The following is a 27,718-nucleotide window of genomic DNA, read 5'->3' on the forward strand; positions in this document are numbered from 1 at the left end:
TGGTATTGTTTTTCTAAATTTATTTGTTTATTAAACAAACAAACTACAACATGCATCAGATACTTTTCTTTATTGTACAACAAAACTATGGTGTCATCTGTAATTGCAGCATTTCCAGCAACATCAGGCAGACTTTTTGATGTTATCCCGTTTTGCACAGTCACTAGAGTGTCGCATCATGAATTATTAAATCAGTGCTTCGTGGTAATACATAATTTCTTATCAATTATTCATGCTAATGTGCGTGTAGTTTACTTAATTGTGTTATTGACGATCAAAAGTAATTTCCTGAAAATCCTCAAGGACAGAAAATTTAATCAGCGTAACTACTTTTCAGATGCAATGCTGTTAAGTATTCTTAATTTGCTCAACAATTCACTTATTTATGTACCTTTCTGGAGGAAATACGAGTTTAATCAAACAATTAGATTGAAGAGTTAGTGTACAGAGGGGCTGGAGTGTAACTGAATGCAAAGTAATTATGTTGAAATGAAGTTGGGCTTGCCCGTTTTAGACAGATTTTTTTTTTTTTTGCTCCAGAAATCTAAAACACAAACTATGACTGGAGAGATCACTATGAAAACAGTGATTTCCCCTGTCCCTTAGGACATATGCTCTTTTTTTCCTTTGGTGGTAGGAAGGAGTTGGTTTGTTGCTGTTGTTTAAATGAATAATAATAGCTTGAATTGAGACATAATTTATAGTCAGTGAAATCTTCATTACTCACTGTTCAGCAGCGTTGGAACAATAATGATCACAAGCTATTGCACATTCCCCCTTTGTTAGGACATGGTTTTAGCATCAGTGCAGGAGAAAGTTCAAGAAGGGCCAAATTCAAAAATGAATCCCATTCTACCAGTGTCAGACCCACTGGAATTTTTCTTGTGACCAGACTGACGGACAGATTAAAAAACGTATCCCAGATCAGCCTGTGTCGACAGGAGTGGGATTGCGCTTTTTGCCTGCGTTTGCCCTTCACTCATGGTCCATTCCCCTAGGTGCTGAGGGGTCTTGACCCCCTCAAAGTCAATGGGAGTTGAAGGCATTTTAGGATTGCAGGATTGAGCCTTTATAGACCAGGCCTGCATGTTCATTCCCCCTCTCCGCTTTCTAACGAGCGATGGTTTAGGGTTAACAAAATCCTGCCGAAGAGCAGGGTTGGCGAGACACCGTAAGCCAACAGAGTGTCCCTTTGTATCCCAAAGGGATCATGAGGTCCTGTGAAACTCCTGGGCTGAGATCCTACAGGCAGGAATTTTGCTGTCAATAGCAGTCAGCACGGTCCTATTCCAGGCATGGGTCACCGGAGCAGAGCTCCAAAGAGTCAGGTCCTGCGAAGTGCTGAGCACCACCCCATCTAACTAAGGAGGCTCTCAGCACACCATGACACAGGATGAGATCCAAAGTGATAGCACAGTGCCTGGGTGGATAATGCAGCACTGCAGACAATGCTTGGCTGAGATCATGGGTCAAATTCAGCCCTTACAATAAGCAGCACAGCTCCGGTGACTTCAGTGGAATTTTCCCCATTTGCACCAGGGCTGATTTTGGCTCTGTAACCTGATTCATTTAGGCCCTGATCCAAAGACCACTGAAGTCAATGGAGTCTTTCCATTAACTTCACTGCAATTTAGATTGAGTTCTAGAGTATTAGTTCATATGCTAGTATGTTTAGGGTGAGTTTTGGGCTGGCGAGAAGACTGTATTTCCAGTATGGTCATTTTCTTCTTCTCACTGTGCATACAGCCAGCAAATTAAGAGGTACTCCTGGCTTTCCAGTAAACTGACAAGCATCAGGAGACAGGACAGCCTGCTTTTGGCTAGAATAAAGGAATATCCAGAGATCCTTTCTTCCTCTTTATTAAAAATACAACACACAAGGAAGCGTTTGCCCTTTTGCAACTCCATTTGCCACCTTCTCTTTCCAGACACATTTGCAAAATGGCATGGAATTGTCCTAGAACTTTTTTCAAAGCTCAACAATCCCACCTAAAAAAAGCCTTTAAATTCCCAGAAATGTCTGCCATCTCCAGTACAATGCTGACATTGCTGCTTGCGAGTTATTCATGCTGCCGTGGTACTTCCATTGTTTCCTATAGTGGATACAGGAAGTATCACAAACAATGGAAAAACATTAACATGGAGCCCAGCACTGGGATTTCAGTCACTAGCAATTTCATTTTGCTGGTGATCACTGTATTCCGCTGAAACACTCGATGGAAGTTTCACTCTTTTTAGTATGATTGGAATGAGTTTGACTCTGTTTTCTGCTTCTCAGACAGAGGCTGGCTGGGACAGATTCAGTGAAAGTTGGTGACAGTGGAAAGTAGCACGCAAAACTGGCATACAAAGCATTATGTGCTCTCCTCTGGGGGAGAGCTAAATGGGCCAGGGCAGCCCCCAAACACACAGTGCCTCTGTGGCTTAGTTCTCCCATCGCACCAGAGGCAGCAGGAGCCATGCTGTGTGACAGCCCTGCGGCTCAGTGGTTTTGGCTGGCTTGGCCGAGAGCAGAGCTTGGGAGTCCCTCTGCAAGGCACTGCACTAGTTAGCACTGCTGAGTCTCCCCCACCAGCCCCCTGTGCCCAATTCCCTCCCCACCAGTGGCGAAGGTGCATGGCCAGTGGCAGTGATATGTGGCTTTCCACCCCCTGAGCTGTCTGTCATTTTCTAGGCACCACCATTTTGAGAGGCAGATGGTCTGTGAGAGGCACCCAGGGGATTCCTGAGTGCTGCTACCTCTCCTCTGGGAAGTGGGGGCTCGTCACGCAAAGGAAGCTCAGAGCCAGGTAAAGACCCGCCTGTCCCTTGCTCCAAGCCGGGAAGGCCCGGCCTACCCCGAGGCACTGTCCGAGGCCAGGCCAAAGGTGTTTGGGGTCAATCCTGCTCCTGACAAAGCCAATGCCAGGGGGCATCGCTGAGTTCAGTAGGAGCAGGCCAGAGCCCTGGATGATTTGGTATCACTGGGATGCAAGAAGGCTAAAGATGGTACCACAGACGGTTCCAAACACAGAAGGTGCCAGTAAATCAAAGGAATAAATCTACAATGGCATCAGGAAAGCAGGGATGTGTGATGTGCAGTCGGAGTCCTCTTGTATTTGCTCTGGATCCTCAGGATCCATGGTGGCCTCACGGCATCTGGTTTGGAAGGGCCCACATCACAGTCCATTACATGGCATTTCCTGAGGTTGAGGCCAAGGGTTTCTTGCAAGGAGCTGGTGGGGGGATCTTCCATCCTCATACGCTCTTGTCCCCATCCATCTGTTCCTTGGCCGGAGACGACCTGTTCTCCTGGCTGTTCTCCGGGCCAGGTTTGGCCGGGGGGGTGGGGCTGCTGCTGGTGGACGGCAGGAGGTTGGCAGACTGCAGCACGGCCTCCGAGTGTTCCCGCGCTTTCATGCGCAGTGCTGCCACGCTGGCTGTGCGGTTGCTTTGGCAGCCATAGGTGGGGAGGAAGGAGAGGCCCATGGGGTCTGGAACGCAGCAAGAGCACAGAGGGCTCCCTGGGGGAGGAAAGAGACAAGCCACTGTCAGCTTCAGATAATGTGGTGTCACAACCAGCACCGGGTCCCCAGCTGGCATAACCCCCACAGCACCATTGCCTTCAAAAGAGGCTCCCGTATTCAAGCAGCTGGGGATCTGGACCTTCACTGGGTCTAAAGCCACAATCAGCTTCATTATAACTTAGACCTGGTAGGAAAATGGATTTTCCATCCCTGAAAAATTTCTAGGTTTTGAAAAAAATATTTGTCACCGTTCGGGATGAAAACCCAGCATTTAAAAATCCTGGTTCATTTTGCCCATTTTTTGGTCTTTTTTAAAACAAATGTATACAAAATAAATTACATTTTGAAACAGAAAGAGGCTGTGAAGCAAATAGTCAAAGGTTTCCTTTCCAGAAACATCACCATGTTTTTTCCCCCTCTGATTCTTTTTCCAAACAAAAGTTCATTGGAAAGTGAGACAATGTCATGAAAAAATTTCAGTTTAATCAAAATGGCATTTCCTGTTGTAAAACCATCTGCCTTGACAAATAAATTTCAACCAGCTCGAGTTGATGACACAAGTCAGGGCCGATTCCCAGCTGGTGTAAACCTCACAGTGCTATTGGCAGCAAGAGAGGATCCCTGGTCCACACCAGCCTGGAATCTGGCCCTTCCTTAGCTCTGAAGCTGAAAGTCTCCATGAACAGTAAGGTGAACCCAACACCCTGAAGTTGGGATCCAAACTTTCTCCTGTGTTGTTCTTGACAAGGCCCCCCCCATCCAATTCTCCTAGCTTAGGAGAGACAACAAGACGCCAGATAGAGGTACCACAGGTGCAGAGCAAGGAGTGGGTGTCTCTTGAAATACAAGGTGGCTTGTTCCACGCTAAGAACTTGGCTCCTTTGTAGCTAGATGGGCACCATGTTTGCCTTAACAGGTTGTACCCACCCATTGAGGGGAGCCCTCGGGGCCAGGTTTTCCTAGGACAACATCTCTGGGGCAGAGGACGTGACTCCTGAGGGGGAGTGGAGGTCTGGGGAAGTGGTCTGAGGTTGTATAGCTGCTGACCTGGCTTTAGGGCCCGAACCTGGAGCTCCATTAGCTGAGTGGGCAGGAGATAAAACAATAGGGAACATGGCTTCCTCCTCCCCACCCCACTGCTAAAACCAGAAGGGAGAGCCTCCTCCTCTCCCTAGCTTGGCGTGCCCCCACTCCTTGGCTGGAGTGATGAGAGCTCTCCCTTCTCGTTCAATTGACTTTAACCCCTGGGCTCTGGGTGGTTCCCAGCCAGGCTCCCCAAAAGAGCCAGGACATCAGGTGTGATGGGAAATGTAGTCCCTGCCATCGGCCATATTAGTAATTCTAGATTCTTGTGAGGCCTGCTGGGATATAGGAGGGGGAGCTTTGGAAGGAAGTAGACTGTGCTGATGGACTCACCTGGGGGTTACGTGCCAGGAGTCCCGTTACATCAGTGCAGCTGTAATTTACTTTGTGAGGATTTGGGGGCCGTGGGGCCGGGGAGACATTTATTTACTGGCCTGGGACAAACTGAACGAAAGCCCCTCTCCCCTTTGTCCCCAGCAGGACAACTTAGTTGTGCCTTTTCTAAGTACCAGACATACCCACCTTTTCTGTCTGCCTGCCCCATGCTGCCACTTCGCCCCTCGACGTCCATAGCAAGTGCTGTCTAACTGCCTCCCCTTGTACCACTGAGCAAGCCAGAATCCCAGAATGGGGGCGTGAAATCCCTGTTAATGCCTCCTTGGGCTGTGTCTGAAAGGCGTGGGGAGTTCAGGGACAACCTGAGAGCAGAGCCAGCGCCCTTCCCCCTCTGCAGCGATGGCTGAGCTATAGCTCCAACATGCACTCCCCATAGAGAGTTTCACAGACAGAATTTCTCCAAGGGGCTCCAGCAGCCCCACAGCTCCTGTGCGCCTCCTTCAGTACTCAGGGCAGAATCCTACCCGCAGCCAATCCCCAGCAGGCAACGACACAACAGAACACAACTGATGCAATGCAGTGTCTGCGTCTGATCTTTCCAAGCCAAGGACTTGGTTAATTTCAGCAGTTAATATCCAAGTTAAATGGCTCATGACAGAGTGATGGATTTTATAACCTACATGAAGCAGGTATTCTTTCTATTACAGAGCTAATCTCAGAGCCACTGGGTCAACATGAATTTAGACAGTTGTTTGTTTTCTGGACATTAGCAAAACTTCCCAGTGACAGTTATTGGACATTAGTTACTTGTAGGAAGGCTTCTTGATAAAATGCTCTCTAAAAAATCAGGAGGAAGTGTGGAGAGTTTATTAATATAATTGAGCTGTCTTTTTAACCCCTGCAATACTCCTAGACACAGCGCTCATGATCGGTGAAGTAACACTTCTGCCGTGCCTTACTTCCAAATTAATCCCACCGTGCTTGCAAGTGTTACTAAGGGCTAGTCTACACTAGAAACGTAACAGCAGTGCAGCTTCACCAATGCAGCTGAACCGCTGTAGCGCATCTGGTGAAGATGCTCTATGCCGACCGGAGAGCTCTCCTGTCAGCATGATAAAACCACCTCCAGGAGAGGTGATGGATATGTCAGCGGGAGCAGTCCACACCAGCGCTTAGGTTGGTGTAATTTACGTCGCTTGGGGGAGGCTTATTTGCATCCCTGAGCGACATAAATTATACCGACATAAGTGGTAGTGTGTACGAGCCCTAACCCATTGCACAAACCCCAGATCCTAAACCTCCCCAAACCTGGTGGGCTGAACATCTCTACCTTGAGGGTGTTTGATATCAGACCCTAAATTTGGTAGAGACAAGGTGGGTGATCCCGAAGCGATCACTCTGTATCTGATCTCTTACTTCTCATCCTCAAAGGAAACCTGCACAACAACTCCAGAAGATGAGCCTGGGAGCTTAAATGCGTAACTTCGCTAGACACTAAAAATCATGGACTGAATAGAGACAAAAAGAAAAGGAGTACTTGTGGCACCTTAGAGACTAACCAATTTATTTGAGCATAAGCTTTCGTGAGCTACAGCTCACTTCATCGGATGCATTCAGTGGAAAATACGGTGAGGAGATTTATATACACACAGAACATGAAAAAATGGGTGTTTATCACACATACTGTAAGGAGAGTGATCACTTAAGATGAGCTATTACCAGTGGGGGAGTGGGGAGAGGGGGGAATAAACAAGGGGAAATAGTTTTACTTTGTGTAATGACTCAACCACTCCCAGTCTCTATTCAAGCCTAAGTTAATTGTATCCAATTTGCAAATTAATTCCAGTTCAGCAGTCTCTCGTTGGAGTCTGGTTTTGAAGTCTTTTTGTTGAAGAATAGCCACTTTTAGGTCATGGCTCATTACAACAATCTATAACCCACTAACCGCCTCTGCCCCCAGATTTTTTTTTCTCCTCCCCCCTCCCTGTGACTGGAGAGGTGTTAACTGGCCACTTCACCCTGAATGGTCCCTTGAAATATGTGCTAATTACTTATTACATATGCTAAACAATCTGTTCCAACTTGTATTTAGCTGAGACACTCTGAGTACATTTCCCAGACCTGAAGAAGAGCTCTGTGTAAGCTTGAAGCTTTTGTCTCTTCACCAACAGAAGTTGGTCCAATAAAAGATATTATCTCAGCCAGGTTGTCTCTCTAATATCCTGGGACTAACATGGCTACAACAGCACAGCATACTGAATTTTGTGACTTTCCAGTTTAAGTAACAAGGTGAAGATTTGAGCACGTGAAAAAGGGGATTTATAACAAAATCTGCACAGTATGTAACATGAAGTATAATTTTTGCTACCCACAAACAAATACATCAGTACTCTTAGCCCCACTGAAATGCAGCCACCTCTGGGGTGAAATGCAGCAACAGTTTAACAACACAGAGCAGCACATCATGACAGTTTAGGAAAGGAAGCAGCACTATGATGTTCTACAATAAAAAAACATGATTCGGTTTTTCCAGGCATTTAAGAAATTTTGCTGCTTTTTCTCACTTATGGCAAAGAAACAGATAGGGAAAGAAAATATCCAAAAATTAGATCTCAGAATGAGATCTGATCCAAAGCTTAGCAGGAACTATCATTCATTTGTTTATATGTACTGCACCTAGCAAAATGGGACCCAACCCAGGTGTGGCCACTGCGCCAGCAGATTCTACCACAATATCAAAGCTAATATGCAGCAGTTCTTTTAAAAATCCAGATAGTAATGCTGTGTTATTTCTGTCACTGTCATTATTTCCCACTGGCCATCAAGTGCTGTAACATTGTGATTTAAGGGCATGTCTACACTACAAAAGATAAGTGGATGTAATGCAGCTTATGTCAACCTAACTTTATAAGTGTACACACTACAGTGTTCCTTCTGCTGCTGTAACTCACCTGCTCTGCCGACCTAATAAACCCACCTCGACAAGAAGTGTAAGGCTTAGGTCGACATAGTTCAGGTGACACAGTGTCTATAGACCCTGTCTGTATGGACACTGCTTTACTTGCATCACCTATTGGCTGTCAGGTTGGCTGTCAGCCAGAGTGGTGAAATTGACAAGAATGTCAATTTCACTACTGGTAGGGTCCCTGTTTTGAAATGGAGGTGGGAGGGGGTGTTCCAGCTCTGAAGCCCAGCAGTGCTGCTGACAGCTGCAGTCTTGCTGCTTGGTGCTGAGAGCCCAGGCTGGGGGCTCCCTGCAGAGCTCCCAACTGGAGCCTGGCTGCTGCCCAGACTCTCAGCTCCCCCCTCCACGCGGAATTCCCTCCCACAGGGATTTGAGAGCCTGGGCGGTAGCCAGGCTCCAGCTGGGAGCTCCCTCCCATGGGGACCGGGAAGCTGAGATAACGGGCTGTAGCTGAGCTGGGAGCTCTCAGCCCCCCATGCTCCTCCTCTGAAGTCGGTGCAAGCACTCCTGGTGAGGATGTGCACCACCAACTGAAGGAGGGTAGTGTGGACACGAAAAGAATGCAGTAATTACTGCAGTAGCTATAAATCAACCTAACTTAGGTCGACTTAATTGTGTAGTGTAGACATTAGTCACGGAGCACCTGACACAGCCTCCATTGGAATCAATAGCAAAACTCCCACAGTCCCACTGACTTCAGTGGCAGCAGCATTAGGTCCTGAATTGAGAGAGGAAAAAGTCCTGCTGTTTCATCAAGTTCAGCACCCAACTCAGCTAGTCCATTTTTTTGCCACCTTTTTGTGAGAATAGTCGACCTCCCAACATGACCACTCAATCAAAGTCCTTTGGAAGGGAAAGAAGTGGGCCCAGGTAACACAAAAGCGAGACTAGCATTAATTTGGCCAGCAGTATGGGACGCGAGGGGAGGTAGAAATTAGTATCTCCCCTTCTGAGGCCACCCTGGCTGAGTTCAGATGAGTGAGAATAGACTCAATCGAATAAGAATAATTTTTGCTCTATGGTTAGCAAGGGATAAAATATTTATCAGTTTTCAGTACCAATCTAGGTTCTTTGCTTAATAATTAGTTCTGTTATTACCCACTGGCTTTCTGCAGTTGAATGCAGTTGAGCTACCCCCGATGAACACATGGATAACCCCATCAATAATTCATCCAAGAACTGCTTGCCTAATTTTCTTTGCCACTAAAATGCCTGTATGATGAGGGGTCAAATTCCATTCTCAGTTATCCTGTATAAATCCAGAATAACTCAATTTAAACTAGTGTCGTTGCTCCAGGGTCAGGCTGGTGTAAATTAAAGCAGGAACTGGCCCTTCATTATAATACACAGCAGCAAGTCATGTGAAGGCAGACTTGATTCTAACCTCACCTGTGTAAATGGGCAGTAAGTGCAATGAAGTCAGTGGAGCTATATCAGCATAAAGCAGCATAAGTGACATTAGAATTGGTCCCCATGCCTTCTACATGTTTGTCAATGGGCCCATGGTGGAAAGGCGCATTGACTTCACTCGTATATGCATCCACTTATGCCAGGGAAAAAGAAAAGGAGTACTTGTGGCACCTTAGAGACTCCTTTTCTTTTTGCGAATACAGATTATGCCAGGGAAGAACTTGGCCCATTATCTCATTGCAATAACCTGGGAGTGCATGCAACACTACTGGAAAATAAACAGTTGTTCTTAATTACTGAGGGTACGTCTACACAGCGATTAAACACCCATGGCTGGCCTGGGTCAGCTGATCTGGGCTCAGGTTCTCAGCGGGGCTGTAAAATTGCTGTGTAGATGTTTGGGCTCCAGGACCCTGTGAGGAGGGGAGGGTCCCAGAGCCGGGGCTGCAGCCCAAGCCTGAACATCTACACAGCACTTTTTAGCCCCACAGCCTGACACCTGTGAGCCGGAGTCAGCTGATCCGGGCCAGCCGCAGCCAGGCCACAGGTCTGAGTCTTTTATTCCAGTGCAGATGTACCCTTAGTGCCTGAGCCACCTCCCCCTGAAATCTATGAGAGTTCCTCCATTGACTTCAAAGAGAGTTGGATCAGGCTGCTCAAGTACAGCTTGTGAACTGTTTTATTTCAAGAACTCTCTGCCTCCTGGATACTAAATTAAACTACACAAGTAGGGTTCCATTAAGTTACAGCAAATTCTGCTGAATTGATTGAAACCTCCTTGCATTCCTATATGACATCATGCTTTCAAGGCTCAGCCTGAACATAAATATTTAATGTAATAAATACAGTCTGAAATATTTGATCCACTTGGCAGTTTAATTGATCTACTACAGAGACTGACAGGAAAAATTAAATTAGTTCTGTCTTGTCTCTGCCAACAGCACATTTTAATTGGAAAGGTACTTGAACTACAATTTGGGTTACACATAGAACCCTTTTGCACAGGCTGCGTTGTTCTAATGTTCAGAGTCAGCCTCGGAAAATGGAAGTGGAGCGGGCATATATTGATTTAGGAATATTCAAAAAAATATACATATGATTTTAGCTCAACAGTTTCAGAAATTCAATAGATCATCTTCTTGAAAGCCAAAAACCGATTCTCTTCCTCTCGCAAATTCTGTGTGTGGGGGTGAAAATCTTAGCTGGAGCCTGAAATTGTAGGAAATGGAGTATCTAACTCCCTTCCGCTCCTTCGAAATCCTCATTTAAAACCCTGGGCTGTGGCACGCCACTACATGCTGTTTAATTTATAGTAAAGGGCAGGTGGGAGTAGAGTTTAAATGTTTTTTCTTTAGAATATTCAGCTGGTTTTTTTCAACTTGTTTGCACCCGCATGAACCCCACACAGTAAAATTGCCTTTACCAGGGATGTATGGCCAGCCAATACCCAGAATACAGACTGTAAATTGCTGTTGAGATTTGATTCAATGGGGGCTCACCCCAGCGTTCCACGACTACTACAAACAGCCAGTGTAGCTAGCTGCACTCAGGACCGATCAGTGGGAGGGTAAAAGTAGCTCCTGCAGCCTAGAGCTGGTAAGGCCCACCTGGCCCCTGGTGTAACTTAGAGCAGCCTCATGCCTGCTGTAAATTCACATTCCCAAATTGCCCTAGTGCAGATGAATGTCACCCACATCTCTTTTCCTCCAGCCACACCCTCTGCATTGGAGGCTGGGAAAGGGTGGCACAGAACGGGCTATGGTGGCTCTAATAGTCTAATGCCACCAGGATTTCAGATCTGCCAGGTTTGCCACTGGAGCAGCACAAAGCAGGCAAAACGGAGCTGGGGTGCTGGCCCGGTTATTTCAGTGTGAGCTTTGGTTGGCATACAATACAGCTTTGGGCCCAGGATATTTACAAGGTTTTCACGTTACATGAATTGTACTCACATGTTTTACATTAAAGAGTAGCTCATTTTTCCATTATTCCTATTATTAGGGCAGTATGCATGATGCACTAAGCATTGCCCAAATACACGAGAAGAGACAGTCCCAGCTGCAAGGAGTCCGTGTCCGGCCTCTATGTGCTGTTAGTGCAATTCGAAAAATAATTTAGGAATCTGTGGCCAGATTCTGCCGTTGGCTGCATGGGCAGGGAAGCCCACAAGGGCAGGGCATGTGTATCTGAGACCAACCATAATCCTTAGAAACAACCAGAATTTAGCAGCTCCCCCCCCACCTTTTCCCTAAGCATCTTCAAGTCCTCTCCAAACAGGTCCAATCCTTCACCTTGTAGACTTGTGCCATGCTATGTGAGGTCGGAGTGAACACCTGCACCAGTAAGGATCTGTCTCACAACCAAGGCTTGTCAGGATTCAATCTTCCCACCATCGCTGCCATCCCCCACGAGGAAAGCCATGGCACAAAGGGCCTGACCCTTCTTCCCACTGAAATCAACAGCAAAATTCCCATTTACTTCATTCTATCTTAGCTACTTATCTGGCTCCCATTACCATGGTATCTGAACACCTAACACTCTCTAATGTATTTATCCTTGCAACATCCCTGTGAGGTAGAGCAGTGCTAGCATACCCCTTGTACATGGGGAGCTGAGGCACTGAGAGACCAAGTCATGTGTCCAAGGGCTTCCAAAGGGAATCAGTAGCAGATCAGAGAACTGAGCCCAGGTCTGACAACTGTACCAGCCTTTCCCCCATAAGGCAGTAGCGCTTTTACCTCTCTGCAAGAGATGAATCAGGATTTGAACCTGTGTCCACCTGCGCACAAAGCAGCAGCTTTTCCATCTTACCAGATCACTGCGCTGGGTTAGCAAAAGGAGATCCAGACAGATTAAATGAGTTGCCCAAGGTCCCAAACTGAGGAAAGCATTTAAGCACGTAATTAATTGCTTTCCTGAGGCAGGGTCCAAATTAGTGACAGAGCCAGGGAAGTATACCCGGGAGTCCTGATTTCCAGTCCCCTATTTTTTACACTAGACAACATTTCTTTCATCTTGTAAACACCAGTTCAAGCATAACTGGGGTTCTTGCATGTTTCATTCCCAGTCTCTCTCTACCCAAGTGACGTTTGACAAATTCTCATCTGTCCATAATAAAAACTGAAGCACAGTGGAGCTACATTTCTAGCCTGTTTACTGGACATTACACAATGAATCCTCCATAATGCTCCCAACTGCAAGCACAGCAGCAAACAAACCGTGAAAGATCCTAATCAATGTTGCTTTGGAATATCCGCTTTGGTATATAACGTCACGTGCAATGCTGCTTCTCTATCCATGGAGTGGGGCTGCTACAAAAACAGAGCGAGCTATCACTTGCACGGAGAGGAGCTGGGAGTGAATTATGAAAGTAATTCCCTGGCAAGTGTAATTATTTTTCTCCACATACGCTGCACTATGTATCGCAGGTTCTCAGGAAGTTTCAGCTGAATGTAACGGACGTGCTTTTGGCCTCAGCCACAAGAACAGCAGAGCACTTCCGCTAAAAACAGAGTTTCTTGTTTACACGCATTAATAACCTCTTCTCCATTAATGAATTGCATTCATACTGTCTTCCATTAAGGAGGTGCTCTGAGGTCTCTCCATTTAGAACACTAGCTTCTCCTGATGACTATTGTTATGCAGCCCATAAATAAAGCTAGTATTTCCCCTTCATATTTGAGGCTCTGCAATTAAATCTGCTAAATGGACTGCATAGGCATGGCTTATGGTAAGTGATTTATCTTGGAACATCGGGGAAACAGAAATTGCCATAGTGGACCAGTGCAGTGGTCCAACTAGTCCAATTTCTGATGGTGCCCAACCCCTGATGCTTTGGTGGACTAAAGCAAGCTATTTCTGAACCCCAGGAATTTAATAGATGACTAGTATCCTGAAACATGAGGCTTCATATCCCTCATAACGGCTGATCCCATTTCAGAATGCCATGGTGATTCTTCAACTGATAAACTGTATCATCTAGATTCATAGATTTATCGATTCCAAGACCAGAAGGGTCCATCGTGATCATCTAGTCTGACCCCCTGTCTAACACAGGCCAGAGAACTGCCCCACAATAATTCCTAGAGCAAATCTTTCAGAAAAACATCCAGTCTTGATTTAAAGATTGTCAGAGATGGAGAATCCACCACAATCCTTGGTCAATTGTTCCAATGGTTAATTACTCTCACCTTTAAAAATGTACACCTCATTTCCAGTCTGCATTTGTCTAGCTTCAACTTCCAGCCATTGGAGTATGTTAGACCTTTCTCTTCTAGATTGAAGAGCCCACTATCAAACGTTTGTTTCCAAATGTGTAGCTCTCATGGTGGCTTGATGATGACTGTCTAAATATCATATTTGATGGGATAAACACCTAGGAGGGAGAGGAATTGTCCCAGGTGATAGAAGGGGTTAATAGGATACAATTAATATGGGGAGAATATAGGCTGAAAATCAAGAAAACTTCCTGATGGTAAGATGCGCTACTCTGTGGAATAGTCTACGTTCTGCACCACGATTCTCTGATGTTACAGTACCAATGCCCTGTTTCCTTCCTGGATGGTCTTAGAGTGGGAATATTCCCTTTGGAACAGATCTGAATTCCTGAACCAGCAGAGGTCTTGAGGCATGGGGCTCTTTTCCTGAGAGAGCAGGATTGACTTTGTTTTGCTCTACAGCAACATTTCCTAGTCTGTCGGAAGTAGCACTCGCTGTGCTCGGGCCAGAGTTGCAAAGCTGTGCTGAGTGAGGGGTGATCTCTGAGGATGAAGCTCATCTTGAATCCCTGTGCCATATGAGGCTAGTCCTAAATCTCTTGTCTCAACTGGGTTGCCTTCCTCTAGGAAGGCCCCATCCTGTGATGGTTTGTATCACAAGGTGTCAGATTCAGATGGAATTTGTGGGTGGCTTTGGAGAACTAGGGCCAGGTGATCCAAAACGGAGAGAAGAAAATGTTTTGGTTTCTTTACACAGGCTGCCCCTAGTTGTACAGCTTTCAGGTGGTGGGATGAAAATGAGCCTTGGGGGTAGAATAATGGTTAACTAGGTGAATCATCATCATTTATTATTAGCAGCATTAATTTTGAATTGCCTTCTTTTAAAACATCCATCAAATATTGTCCACTGATAGCGGCCTCTTACTGAACTAGTTTCAGAGTAACAGCCGTGTTAGTCTGTATTCGCAAAAAGAAAAGGAGGACTTGTGGCACCTTAGAGACTAACCAATTTATTTGAGCATGAGCTTTCGTGAGCTACAGCTCACTTCATCGGATGCATTCATCCACAGCATGCATCCGATGAAGTGAGCTGTAGCTCTCGAAAGCTCATGCTCAAATAAATTGGTTAGTCTCTAAGGTGCCACAAGTCCTCCTTTTCTTTTTACTCAACTAGATGGCCCAGCAGTCCAATACAGACCAGTAAATCCTTTTTCCCACTAGGAACTGTAAAATAACCTAAATTTTCCAGTAACATTTGATTCACTGGGTATGCATGGCTCATCTGTGAGTCACTGCTTGCCAGGCAGGCTGCTTTCACTGTCTTCTCAAGGAACACATTAGCAGGGGCTGTTCTCCCAATCATGGGCATGCACAGCCCTTGCTGCCATTCACAGGATCCACCACAGATGGACCCAGAGACACTGGTAACACTGTTCTGGGGCGATTCATGCTGGGTGATGTATGACTGTAGAAAAGGCACCTTAATTCTGGGAGCCTCATTTTACCTCCACAGGATAAAATACTTCTGCTGGCTCAAAAAGCTGTCACTCATGGCCAGCATGACAGAAATCCTAAGAGTTTTAAGTCATCTGACTCCTGCAGTTTGCAAAAATGCTTCAGATATTCCCTGCAAAGTTAGACTCCCTTTAATTCTCCCCTCTCCTCCCTTCCCCATCCCTCAAAGAAAAAATGGAAGGCCTGATTCTGCCACTGTTATTCACCCTGACTAGCATCTTACACCCCTCATTGATGTTGATGGGACTACTTGCAAGATAAGGTCCTACTCAGTGTGAGTAACGTGGAAGAATCCAGCCCTGATTCCTCTTGCAAAGTGATTCTAAAAGCAGTTTCTAGCCATGTAGGCCACTTCAATCATCACCAAAGATAAAAATGTAATATCTATCCAGGGGATTGGAATAGCTACAAAGTAATATCTATCCAGGGGGTTGGATTTTCCCCTACTTTGCTACTGTCCTGAGTTACAAATTAACTCTCAAATCAATGTAAGTTACTCATAGTTTGTGAGGCGCAGGAAGAGAGGGACAAACCAAGCCTCTGGCTGGTTGAATTCAACAAGATGTAAAAATGATTTACAGACTTTCTAAAACACTGTGTCTCTCTCTCCTTTCCTTACTTCTCCTCCGAACTGACATCTGGGGTTTGGTTCTGCTTTCACACTGGTGTAAATCAGGAGTAATTCAGTAGCATTCCACTAGTGAAAAGCTAGTGTAACTGAGATCAGGATAAGGCTCATGACTATTTTGCCCAGTAGTTCTAAACCAGCACCGTTTAATCCATGAAACTAATTTACCAGTTGAGGACTCAATCCTGCAAATGTTGAGCTTCTGTTGATGTAAATAGGGGGTTTATCAATTATGCAACTGAAATCTGCAGTGTGGTCAGAAACCAGTATTTTACCCAACATAGCTAAGTCCTAATAATGAGGATGTCCGCCTAAAAACTGATGGTATGATATGGTCCAAGATTTGCAAACCTAGGTCCTGACTCAAGAAACAATTTAAAGTCATAGACTCATAGATTTTTAAGGCTACAAGGGACCATTATGATCTTCTAGTCTGACCTCCTGAATAACAGAAGCTAGACAATCTCATCCAGTAAACATAGGTTTATGTCCCGTTTTGCTCAATGGGACTTGGCTAAAATTAAGCACATGCTTAAGTGTTTTCCTGACTCAGGGCTTCAGTGAGCTGGGAAAGCATAAGCAAATTAGCTCCCACAAAAAATCCAGAGTCAATAAAACATTCAGTTTGGCTTCCACGCTAGAGATCATGTCCTGAAAGGCCAGGGGACTGGGGTTTGTTTGGGATCACACAGCACAAACAAGGGGAAAACATTTGTTAAATTATTCCCAAACCTTTTGTTACTCAGTCCTTCCTCCCTGTTCATACGTGCCTGCTTTGAGATTTGCTTTATGACTAATCCTATCAGATAAGTCTGTCTGCCTTTCATCATATCTATTGTCTTTTTATTGCACCCATCATCACAGCATTTAGGTGCCCTGCACACCCGTTAAGAAAGGCTGAGATGGATGCGCACGTTGAACCACCTCCCTGTGCATAATTTTCTTAATCCTGTTGCTTTATCTCCAGGGCCACTTCTGCAGTCACTGATCTTTGAGGAATCCTTGTGGCACCTTAGAGACTAACAAATTTATTTGGACATAAGCTTTTGTGGGCTAAAAATGGGTTTTAGCCCATGAAAGCTTATGCCCAAATAAATTTGTTAGACTCTAAGGTGCCACAAGGACTCCTCGTTGTTTTTGCTGATACAGACTAACACGGCTGCTACTCTGAAACCTGATCTTTGGGGGAGGCCTTTGCAGAGATGCAGGTGGCAAAACACGGGTTCATCCTATCTCCAGTAATATGATGTGCCATAGCGGAGGCTGACCAACCCCACTCTCCAGGAGTCTCTCCTTCCTCTTTGCCACTGACACTCAGATGGAGATCACAGCAGACCTCTTAGGTCAGGGAGAGAGCTGTGTTCTTCTCTGAGATACACCTTCGTTGTGTACCACTTCCACATGCTCTCCTACCTCCACAGCCCCTTCTCACTCTGTGTGGATTGCAGTCAGTGCTGCAGAGAAAGGGAACACGCTGGAGGTGGGAAGGAGCAGTGTCAGGGAAAGGTGACGTTGTTTTGCATGCAATCACCATAAGGGGATGCTACAGTTATTTTCCAAGGGCTAGAAATCAGCCCTACCACATCAAACAACAATAACCAACTCCTACACACATACAACAGAATACAATGCTCCCAAAAATGTAATGGTACAAAAATTTATCCTATGCTTAAAGCAGCATCTCAGGTAACCAGTTCATCTCTGCGACTGGCAACGTGGTAACATGCCAGGCAGAACAGACCCTTCCTAGCGCCCCCCCATACCCCCAGACAGATATGCAAATCCACCCTGGATTTCTTAAGCTAACACCATTCTGCAATAGCCCAGGGCTCCTAGTCATGCTCAGGACTTTCCCCTGTGCAGGGTAGTAAAATATTAGTGATTAATCTAAGCCATTAAATCTGGGTCTGAGTGCAAACTTCTCCAAAGTTTGTGGGGGAAGGGAATGCTCAGCTACCTAGCTTTGGTTCTGACCTGTCTCAATTCAAAGCGCATATTTGGAGCCAAATTCAGGGAGCAAGTCCCAGCCTGAGTAGCTGACTGTATAATCTGTGTGTCCACTGGAAACTAGGGAAAAGGAATCCTCCTGCCCGGAGACTCTGGGACTGCTCCAGGGAGACTGTTTCAGCCCAAGGGATGAAGCCAACCTCCATAGCCCCAACCTGCCACTGCTGCCAAGGATTTGTGCAGAAGATCTGTGTAGTAGCAGATTGTCTAACTTTTAATGTGCTCCTGGCCAATTCCTGAGCACTGCCATGCTGGCAGCCTCTCTGAAGCTGGGGTCTGGTCCCGGGCACCCCCTGTGTGACTCCTCCCAAATCCAGTCCTGGCACTTTGTCCACCAGAACTACACTGGCTCCACAACCAGTGTGGATTCTGCAGCTGTAGAAGCAAGGGCTGGATTTGTCCCAGAGTGCCAGGCTCAGCATCAGCAAATATTAACCTGCTTTAAAATTCACCAAGGTACATTTATTGAAATGATAACACTTGTTACCAGCCCAGGTGGCATGAACACAAATCAAGAGAGTATTCTGAAGGGGACAAGGTTCCGTTTTTACTCCCAGGAGATGCACCTAAACTCTGGGTAACTTTCCTTATGAAATGTATTTAATACATAGATGTATGTGGCACAGAAATGTTCCACTTTGTGCTTGGCAGTATTGTGGGACTTCATGTTTTATAAATCTATAAATTGAATTCATCCTGGTTACACCCATAGCCTTATAAATTGCTAGGCAAAGAACAGCTAATGGATCAGCTGGTAATTTATTTTTAAAAGATGCATACTGCGGCATTTTGGCAACACTAAGGGGCGTGGGTACGGACTGTTCCCATCTCAGTGCATGGGCCTGAAGTAATCGGAAATTACCTTTGTATATCCTCACACACTGACACTCAAGCAATGTAATTCTTTAGAGAGGTCCTACCATGCAGAAAAATAAAGATTGGGCTTTATGCAGATATCTGCTGCATAAGCAACTGCACACAGAGAACGGGTGGGGCACTCAATAATAGTGCCAGGTAATGTATAATGCAAAAGGACATGTATAACTAATTTATTAGTATAAATTTGAATCTGAAAAAAATGCATGCAAAGTACATCTTAAAGGGCCAACTCTTGTTTGCCTTACTTCTATGAGTAAAACTACTGACTGCAATAGGACTAGCTGCTAGAGTAAAGAGAGCAGGCTTTGACTGAAAATCATGCAAAATATTCAATTAAGGATCCAATCTGCACCTGTTCATTCCCATCAAAGTCAGCAGGGTTAACTGCATGAGTGCAGAGAGGCAGGATTTGGCTTTTCATGGGATTAGGCCCTTTAACCTGAAAAATCCACTTTTGTCCTTCACTCCACATTTAAACAAAGAGACTCTTTACCTTTCAGAGAAGCGACGTGTGATAAAGCTTGAGCATAGGTGGTTGTGTTGAGAAGAGTCCCAGGTAGACATGAGGGGAAGAAAGGCCCTGTGGGGCCAACTGATCGGCTTAGGCTGACAGAGAAGAAAAAGTAACTTAGAAAAACAGAACTGTTTGATTCAAGACATAAGTGAGTGCATGTGCGTACTTTTAGAGAGAGAAATTATTAATGCACTCTTTACTCTTACCTCTGCTGAATCTCTAGGCTCTCCTTCTTGTTCCGAGTTTGATCAACTGGAGAGGGGGAATTTAAATTCCTCACTGGGGGTGCCACCTCAGTCATTGTTTCTTTAGAGCCTTCCTGGTCTGATGCTCCTCGTTCCGTCTTCCTCCATTTAGCCCTTCGATTTTGGAACCATACCTAAAAGAGGAGAGAAATCAATGATGAATGCCCTGTTTAACCAGACATGAAGCAATAAAGCTGCTTGTGAATTACTGTTTCAGTAGAGACAGTCGTCTGAAGCTTGCCTAAAACTTCTCCTTTTCTCTTGTGGAACAATCAAGTGTGCCCTCAGCAGGATTTTTGCTAAGCCCTTACAAACACAGTTACTTCTGTCTCTGAAAATCAAACTGTGTTTAAAAACACTCAATAGGAATATTTTTAATGACAATTTTCTTCAATAGTAAGGCCCCAATCCAACACAGTGCCCCTACTGACCAACGCATATCAGCAGGTGCTTAACTTTAATTCCCATTGACTTCTTTGGGACTTAAGCATGTGACTAAAATTAGGCTCCTGCCAAAGTGTGGGATAGATGCACTTAAGGACTTGTCTAAGTACTTAGATGATTTCAGCCATAAATCTTTACTGAGTTTCAGTTAGGATCAAAGAAGTCAGAGATGAAAAGGCCCATGAGAGGTCATTTTTTCCATCCAGTTTCTAGTGGTAGGATGTTGCCTACAGTATATTCTCTGGCATTTTTGCCCAGTCCACATTTAAATGTCTCAAAGGATGGTAGATTATCATTGCAGAAGATTATTCCAGTCTAACAGATCTCACTGTCTGAAACTTTTTTCTGACATTCAGCCTAAATGTTCATGTTCTTAATTTCATTCCATTATTCCAGGTTCTCCCCCAGCCCCCATTTCATTCTTCTCCCCCCCTTGGTGTTTACATCCTTCAAATAGTTAGGCAGGTTGAAAATGCTGAAAACCCCCCGTGAGCCGTGGGGCAGGAAATGCACCTCATGATCACAGAATGGCCAGCATTGTTGTTGTAATTATTTTTCTCCTACAACTTCATTTTTATTTAGCTAGCTTTTAATTGCATGTATCAGCAAATGTTGAATAATGATTTTATCTATAGACTAAATTTAGGGCAGTTAAACGCAAAGCAAAATGCAGACACTTTCTTGCGTCTTAATTGAATGAAGGTCACAGCTATAACAACATTTAATTGAGCTATTTTTCATTATCATATTTTAATGACTTTGCACTGACAGTTGCCTGCTTCTGAGGAAAGAGCATGATGAAGTCGTTTATTTCCCTATTTAGTTATTGTTTGACAACATCATCTTCGATTAAGACTCTGCTTTATAGCACATTAATCATATTTGAATGAGCAAGGGGTATAAATGTAAACATATCTCCCATCCTCTGTTTCCCCATGTCCCTGCATGAAAGCAGACTAAACAAACGCTTGCATCTATTGTCTGTTTGCATAATAGCCAACAAGAAGGCTAAACACCAGTCCTCAGCAATCTAATTGTCACCACCCCTATCTCACCCTTGCACCTTCCAGAGAGAAGTTATGATCTTCCACTTCTGAATGCTCAATAATTGTCCCATTTATCTCAATTTGCAGTTCAGTCTTTAGGCACCAGTAGCCAAAATGACATTATTTAAACAAAAAAGCAAAAAAAGCCAGCACCTACAATGCACTGGCAAAAGGAGATTTTCATTTCCAAATAATAATCAGTTTAATTTGCCTGTATATGACCAATGATTCATGTTCAGATTTAATAATCAGGATCGCATAATCTGATTATAGGAGAAATAATTTGTTTACAATCCCCTATTTACTGCAGTGAATTCCATTATCGCTCTTCAGCCATTGGGTTTTAAGAGATACTAACATGACCCTAGGGAACAAAAGGCAAGCTATTATATTTCCTACAATTAGATCTTTGCATAGTCTTAACCCGGAGCACCTACACTGGGGTGGGTGGGGGGTGGGACAGCATGCAGATAAGCCCCATAAATAAAATGAATACATAATTGTGCTCTAAGAATGGCTTGAAAACCAGCGGTGGATGCTTGCAAAGCTATATGCATCCATCTCATGCGACTGCAGGACTGCAGCGCTCAACAGAGTTTGAAAACACTTAAATAAAGTTAATCTATGGATATGGGGAAAAAACAAAACTTTTTTTTACGAAGTGCTGTTTGTGGGCCCTGATAATTATGGGATCAAATTAAAGCTGTTTAAATAGCATTGTAAGATTTTTAATCCACAGAAATGCAGGATTTTGAAAGTAATGGGAGGGGAGGAAAGTTAAAGTGATGCAGAAGGGTTTCTATTCTGGCAACTGGACTCCTGCAATTGACTAGCCCCTTTGCTTGGTAGTGGTCTTAGCTGCATTGGAGAATCACGTCTCAGCTCTTTTTTTATTTTTTCCAAAGCAAGGAAATGGATGTGCATTGATGTAATTTAGTACCTTAGAGACGCGGACAAATTAGTGTAGAACATTATCACTAGTTAATTATGAATGACCGATTAATCAACCTAATCTAATATTCCACATTATGTTGATGTTATTAAAGTGCATCATGAAAATGACAGATCGTCTTCATTTGCTTTCTTTGGCCAAATGTGCACTCTGCAATCATGATGTCAAAAGGGAAAAAAAAAGTTTGCCAGTTTTAATATTAGAATTAAATAATTCACCAGAATGTTTACCTGCACCCTGGCTTCTGTGAGGTTGATTTTCATGGCCAGCTCTTCTCTAGTGAACACATCGGGGTAGTGGGTTTGAGCAAAAACGGCTTCCAGTGCCTCCAGCTGGTTAAAGGACGAGAGGAAATATCTATCAAGAGGAGAGGTTTGGGTTTGCTGTCTGTCTGAGTTGCTGGGGTTTATCCACGCTGGTAAAGGGGGGGATCTCTGGATGCTGTGTTCCGCACAGCACAGCCACAGGGCAGACTGAGCCAGCCACATCAGACTGTACCTTACGGCTGTAGGGAGCAGACTCTGGCTCCGCTGGATCCGAGGGGCTTTTTGAGCTCTGCGGGGAGGGGCTGCAGGTGAGCCTGCAGGGACAGGGAAGGAAGGAGGCGCCCGTACCTGCTGCAGGGTGAACGTGGTTCTGTTTCTGCGTTGTTTTCTGCGTAAGAAGCCATCGTCAAAGTCTCCCGTGGAGTGGCCTCCGAAGGGGGCAGAACCTATGGGGGGGCAAGGGACAGGGCAGTGCCTGAGGAATGTGTGGCGCTCTGCGTAGGATACCGCTGGGAACCCTGCACTGCTTGCGCCCTGGAGCGCGGGGTTCCCCCTAACCAGTTCTCTGCGGCCCGGACTGGGACCTCGGTGCGGTGTAAATCCGGAGTCACTCCAACGGAGTCACCCTGGATTCACACCAATCTGGCTGAGATCTCCAGCGGGCCCTATGTCCACTTTGCCTGTCCTTTCCCAATAATACAATAAAATGTAGCAAACTATAAATATCCACTAAACCTCTCCATGTACCCAGCGTCAGGTGTCTGACTGCAAGGCGCAGAGGTGCTGGGAGCGGACACTCTGCTCTGAACTTCTGTTCCTGAGCCTGAGGCCGGCGCAATCAATCAATTTCACAGCAGAACTCCCCGCTGAAGTCAAGGGGCACTGCTGCGGAAACCGAGATGGCAGCACACGAGCCAGGGTGACCACTTTGGGCATAGCGGGAAGGAACAGAGGGTGCCTGCTTTCAGGCACTCAACTTCTGACATCGGTGTTTTGTGGTTTATGTCCCCTTATTGGACGGAAGAAAGAAAGAAACCTATATTTAAACTGTTTGGACGGAGAGGGGACCGAATAGATGGTTATTGTTGTTCTGTAACTTGGGGCAGGTAGGGCATTTACAAATACATATTATGTCCGAACTCTATCAGCGCGTCAGTTTCATTATGATGAATACACATTTATATGTCAGGCTGGAGTCTTTCAGGTAAATAATATGCAGTTGATAATGTGAGAAGCTAATTTCATTTCCTGATCAACCACAATGGCTATGATCTATAGTATAAATAGAAGTAACCACTTATAGCATGAATCTGAATTAACAAGTGAACTTTTCACCTGACGGACTGCATTCATTCCCTTCGATAATTTATGCTAGCGATTCAGTGGTGTGTGTTTCTGAAAGATCAGGGGGAACAGTTGCATGCTTGCATAGCAGCTAACTCGTAAATATTCACATTCTGTCCATTCACAATTGTAAAAAGAATAAAACAAGAGCCTGGTCCATACGTTATGGATGATTGAATTGCGGATTTCACTTTTAAAAACAAACCAGGTATTTTAAAAATTAGATTAGTCTTTGAAAAGTCCCATATCAGTGCATTGTTATGTTTGTTAAACAACAAAACTTATTTTATTTGAACGTTTAGACACACCCACCCACAAGCACTCAAAGTAACACTAGAGCTAATGCTTTGTTTGCTAACCTCTACCCCCGAAAGCCGAATGATGTGTTCGGAGTTTATGGTTGTACAGCTCCAAGCACAACGGGGTCCTGGTCCATTATCTAGGCTCCTAGGTGCTACCGCACTAGCAATAAATTATAATAATAGGAATCTCAGGAGTCTATAGAAACTCTGAAGAGCGGGAAAATGCACCCTTTACTGGCTGTGTGATACTGATCTTAGACAGGCGTTGCATTAGGGCAATCTGTATTATTGTAAAATCAACTCCTGTCCATTCTTGTACAAGGATTTTCTAACAGAAGCAGTGACGGCCCTTTCATGTCTCAGCTCAAACCCTGGTGTTAAAGGGAGGAAATTCCCCTTTTGTTGAGAGCTGGCGGTAGGGAGACAAACAAACAGTGTAGATTTTAAATAATGCATGCGCCCCCACTTTGAGTCTAATCTTTTTTGTCTGTATGCCCACGGAGTTAGTACTGTTTAAATCTGGTTTTTATACTTCTTTTCTTTCCCCTTCAGTAACAACAAAGGAACAGTCAAGAGTTATTTGATCAGATGGCCCCTTTCTCAGCTAAATGTTTCTTTTCTGCTATTTTATGCATATTTTACGCCGGATATTGTTCTGAATGGTACCTGTTCAGAATTCACGAAACAAAGTATTTACAAATAGGACGACTGATTAGTTGAATGGCATGTTGGTATTATATGCGCTACGTGTAATGTGTTGCATGTTGAATATCTGTATCTGGCATGTCTTTAGGGTTCTGTATTATATGTCATCTGGCACATGTAAATTAATAAGGAGCTGTTATAATGCGCGATAAGGAGGTGTTTTCATCTATCCTGGGCGTGTATTGTGCATGTGTATTAATTTTGGAAATAAGAATTAACTCATAAACTAAGCTTTAGATACTTATAGAAAGTGGATTTTGACCCGGGGGAAGGCTCTGAAAGAGGGTCTATTTTTAAAAAAATGCATAGATTAATAACGTGGTGGTATCAGGTCCGATTCTCTACTGCACATACAGACCGAATCTGCATGTCAGAAAATCATGATGCATATTGTGTGGAAAGTTTTTCACTCCGCATGCACAGTGGCTAATAATTTAGTACCTCAGCCAGTTTCGCAAGTGGAGATACTAACTAGAGAAAAGTGAGTCATTCACTAATCGATTGTCATTTACAACAAAAAAACAAAAAAAAAGTTATGATACTTTTGTGCGCGCGTGTGGGGGGGGGGGGGCGGAGGGGGGAGATACTAGAAGAGCATTTTGAGCTTTAAAAGAGAGTTTAACTTAAATTGCCAAAATATTGTCCCCAAGTTGTTTTGGGGTTTTTTTTTTTAATCACATCATGGGAAAACTCACGAAGAAAGAATTTATTTTTGAGGCTGTTCTGTAGGAGGGGTGCTGACAGCCTTCACTCCTGCCCATATGCCAAGCTTCTGCGTCTTCGTCTAAAGTGAAAACAACTTTCAGTAGGTAAGTGACATTTTCAGGAAGAAGAACAGGAGGACTTGTGGCACCTTAGAGACTAACCAATTTATTTGAGCATAAGCTTTCGTGAGCTACAGCTCACTTCCTCGGAGCTGTAGCTCACGAAAGCTTATGCTCAAATAAATTGGTTAGTCTCTAAGGTGCCACAAGTCCTCCTGTTCTTTTTGCGAATACAGACTAACACGGCTGTTACTCTGAAACCTGTCATTTTCAGGAAGGAGATTTACAAGATCGGCTTCAGGCTGATTTCTGAACACATCACGGTCGCTCTCTGGATGTGTCGTTTTTAAAAAAAGTCACCGCGTGTTTGGTTTTGAGGAATAAGCTACATGAACAAAATTGTCTAGCGTGCAATGGGAGTTTTGGGGAAGCCCTGTATAAAACACTTGGTTCACGCTGCTCCGGTTTAATAGCTGGAATATAGGGGATGCCTGTACAAAACTGGGCACATCGAGGCTAATGATTCATCAAAACTCGGGTGAAGAGATGGGGTAGTTTCTGTCCGCTGAAATCCCTGAGTCTCGGTGTTTGCAGGCTAGTTCTGTAGGTGGTTGAAAGGGGGGGAAATCCCCTGTGCTGGGTGGAAATGTGGCAGCTGGGTAGGAACCCTCCACTGGTTATTTAATCATCGGGAGCACATGCAAAGGACAATGGGAGAGTCAGCCCCACACGGGTTTTCCGCTCCTAAAATGAACTTTAAATGAGTTGAATCTGGTTTCATTCCTAGCCTCTGACCAGACAAGAGGCGCTCCTTCAGCCTCGGCCCGGGTGACAGGGCAGATCTGATAGCGGCATTACAGTGGCATCGCAATTGCTGCTAAGAACCATCATTAAAAAAGCCCTTTTAAAGTCCTCTCCTTTCTAGCCGCTCCGCAGCACGTTTGTAAAATAGCATTAAAGATTTATGCGGCCCCTTTGGCTACAAGGGGGGGAGGGGTCCGGAAAGTGTCCCGATTACAGCCGTGAAACCAACATCTGTGCTGGGAGGGAAGGAAAGCATTTCCTTCTTAGCCTGGGGCTGATCTGTGGGCTCTCTATCCACAGAGGGGAGGCAGGTGGCAAAATGTCATGGGGGGTGGGGGAGAGACACAACAAAAACAAGGCATTTCCAACATAAATCAAATTTTAAAAAATACACACACCCCCTCCCCGCATCCCTGCCTCCATCCTGAGGCTGGAGGAAACACCAAGGGGTGCTATTATATTTCCTCTTCGGGAAACGCTGCGCTTTTCTGCTGTTTCCCGATGAAAGGGGAAATCAGGGAAGAAATGGCAAAATCTGCAAGGTTCTCGGGGGTACCCTGCCCAGACGCCGCCCCGCCCAAAGGGAAACTCCGGGACTTACACGAATTTGGGCCGCAACACTCACCCTCTAACTGCGGAGGACAGTGGAAGTAAAACATTGCCAGGAGTAAGGCAAAGGACGGCGGCTGTCCAGAGCTGCGGAAGAAACACCAAAGAGTCATTCTCCTGATCGGAATAATACGGGTTTTTTTTTTTCAAAAATCAACCACACCCACACCCCCCTATCACCACCATCATTCACACAAAACAACTACAAACCCCAGCGGCGAGATTTCATCAGGCGGCAAATAATTATTAATGAACAGACAATAAACTGAGCGCTCCTACAGAAATTTAGTGGTGAGTCCTCAGCCCATCTCAACAGTATCAGAAAATAATCGCCTCCAGTACTGCATACAGTGATCTTAAAAGAAGAAAGTGAAAGAGTTCATTGCTAGCGGACAGCATTCAGAACCAACAAAAGTTTCTAAATACTATCTCTCTCTCTCTCTCGTCACAGATAAAACACTTACCCAAAGGAGAACTACCTAGAGATACTAATGGATTGATTTTTTTAAAAAGAAGTTATTTTCCAGTCTAAACTATTCTGACCCAAGTAAATAGCAGTAAAGCCTTTCATTACTCTAAAGGCTGTCTTCATTTCAAATGATCCAATCCACTGGAAGCTGCGTTCAGTTTGGGCACCAGTTTCCTTTTAAGCAAAATAACTCTTAAAATGTATACAGCGTGACATCCCAAATCCGCAAGGTAAATAATCAGAAAAAAAATTTCCATACCTAAAACAACCAGAGGTAAAAACCAGCAGTAAGATTTGGGGTGGTTTTTAATTGGAATAAGATGCTGTGAGTTGTTGGCTGCAGAGACAGAAGGGCTCTGCGGAGTTCTGGAAGTGGCCAGATGTCTTTATATCTGTCTACAGCATGCTCTGCCTCTCAGCACTTGCCTTTATAATCTCACGCATAATTGGCCTTAATCTGATTATTTCCAGCGCTGTCTACAGTGAGTAACTTGGATAGGTCTATTGGGCCCTACAAATGGCCCACGTGGTGTGTGGAGGAGGAAAAAAAGAGCGTCATTTCTCAGCAAACATCAGGAATGTGAACAAAAAATCCCATTATTTTATATGCACTTCGCTTTCACCGAGCTCCCCAGACCCTCTGTACATCCCCTTTGGGTTGCCCCCTTATTGGTGGGAGTGATGCACGATCACACGGCATCTTCCCCTGGA

The 27,718-nt window shown here is 44.7% G+C and overlaps 1 protein-coding gene across 1 annotated transcript; it reads right to left on the minus strand.

The window, feature by feature from the left end:
* On the minus strand, positions 1-27,431 carry DRGX (dorsal root ganglia homeobox). The gene is made up of 7 exons (XM_043551319.1): positions 27,267-27,431; positions 26,555-26,625; positions 22,359-22,456; positions 21,975-22,076; positions 19,264-19,436; positions 19,037-19,149; positions 1-3,503 (listed from the first exon to the last, which is right to left on the minus strand). The coding sequence occupies exons 2-7, from the start codon at positions 26,586-26,588 to the stop codon at positions 3,238-3,240; spliced, it is 786 nt and encodes a 261-aa protein (XP_043407254.1). The 5' UTR covers positions 26,589-26,625; positions 27,267-27,431; the 3' UTR covers positions 1-3,237.
* Between the last annotated feature and the right edge of the window lie 287 nt (positions 27,432-27,718).

This window comes from Chelonia mydas, chromosome 7 (assembly GCF_015237465.2).
Source record: "Chelonia mydas isolate rCheMyd1 chromosome 7, rCheMyd1.pri.v2, whole genome shotgun sequence".
Lineage (NCBI taxonomy): Eukaryota > Metazoa > Chordata > Testudines > Cheloniidae > Chelonia > Chelonia mydas.

Bases quoted from the DNA above. Each gene is read 5' to 3' on its own strand.
- DRGX (XM_043551319.1), bottom strand. From the start codon at position 26,588: ATGTTTTACTTCCACTGTCCTCCGCAGTTAGAGG. The intron at 19,437-21,974 runs GTAAACATTCTG...CTCCTCTTTTAG, and splicing joins TCACAGAAGCCAGGGTGCAG to GTATGGTTCCAAAATCGAAG. The intron at 19,150-19,263 runs GTAAGAGTAAAG...CTTCTCTGTCAG, and splicing joins AGCCTAGAGATTCAGCAGAG to CCTAAGCCGATCAGTTGGCC.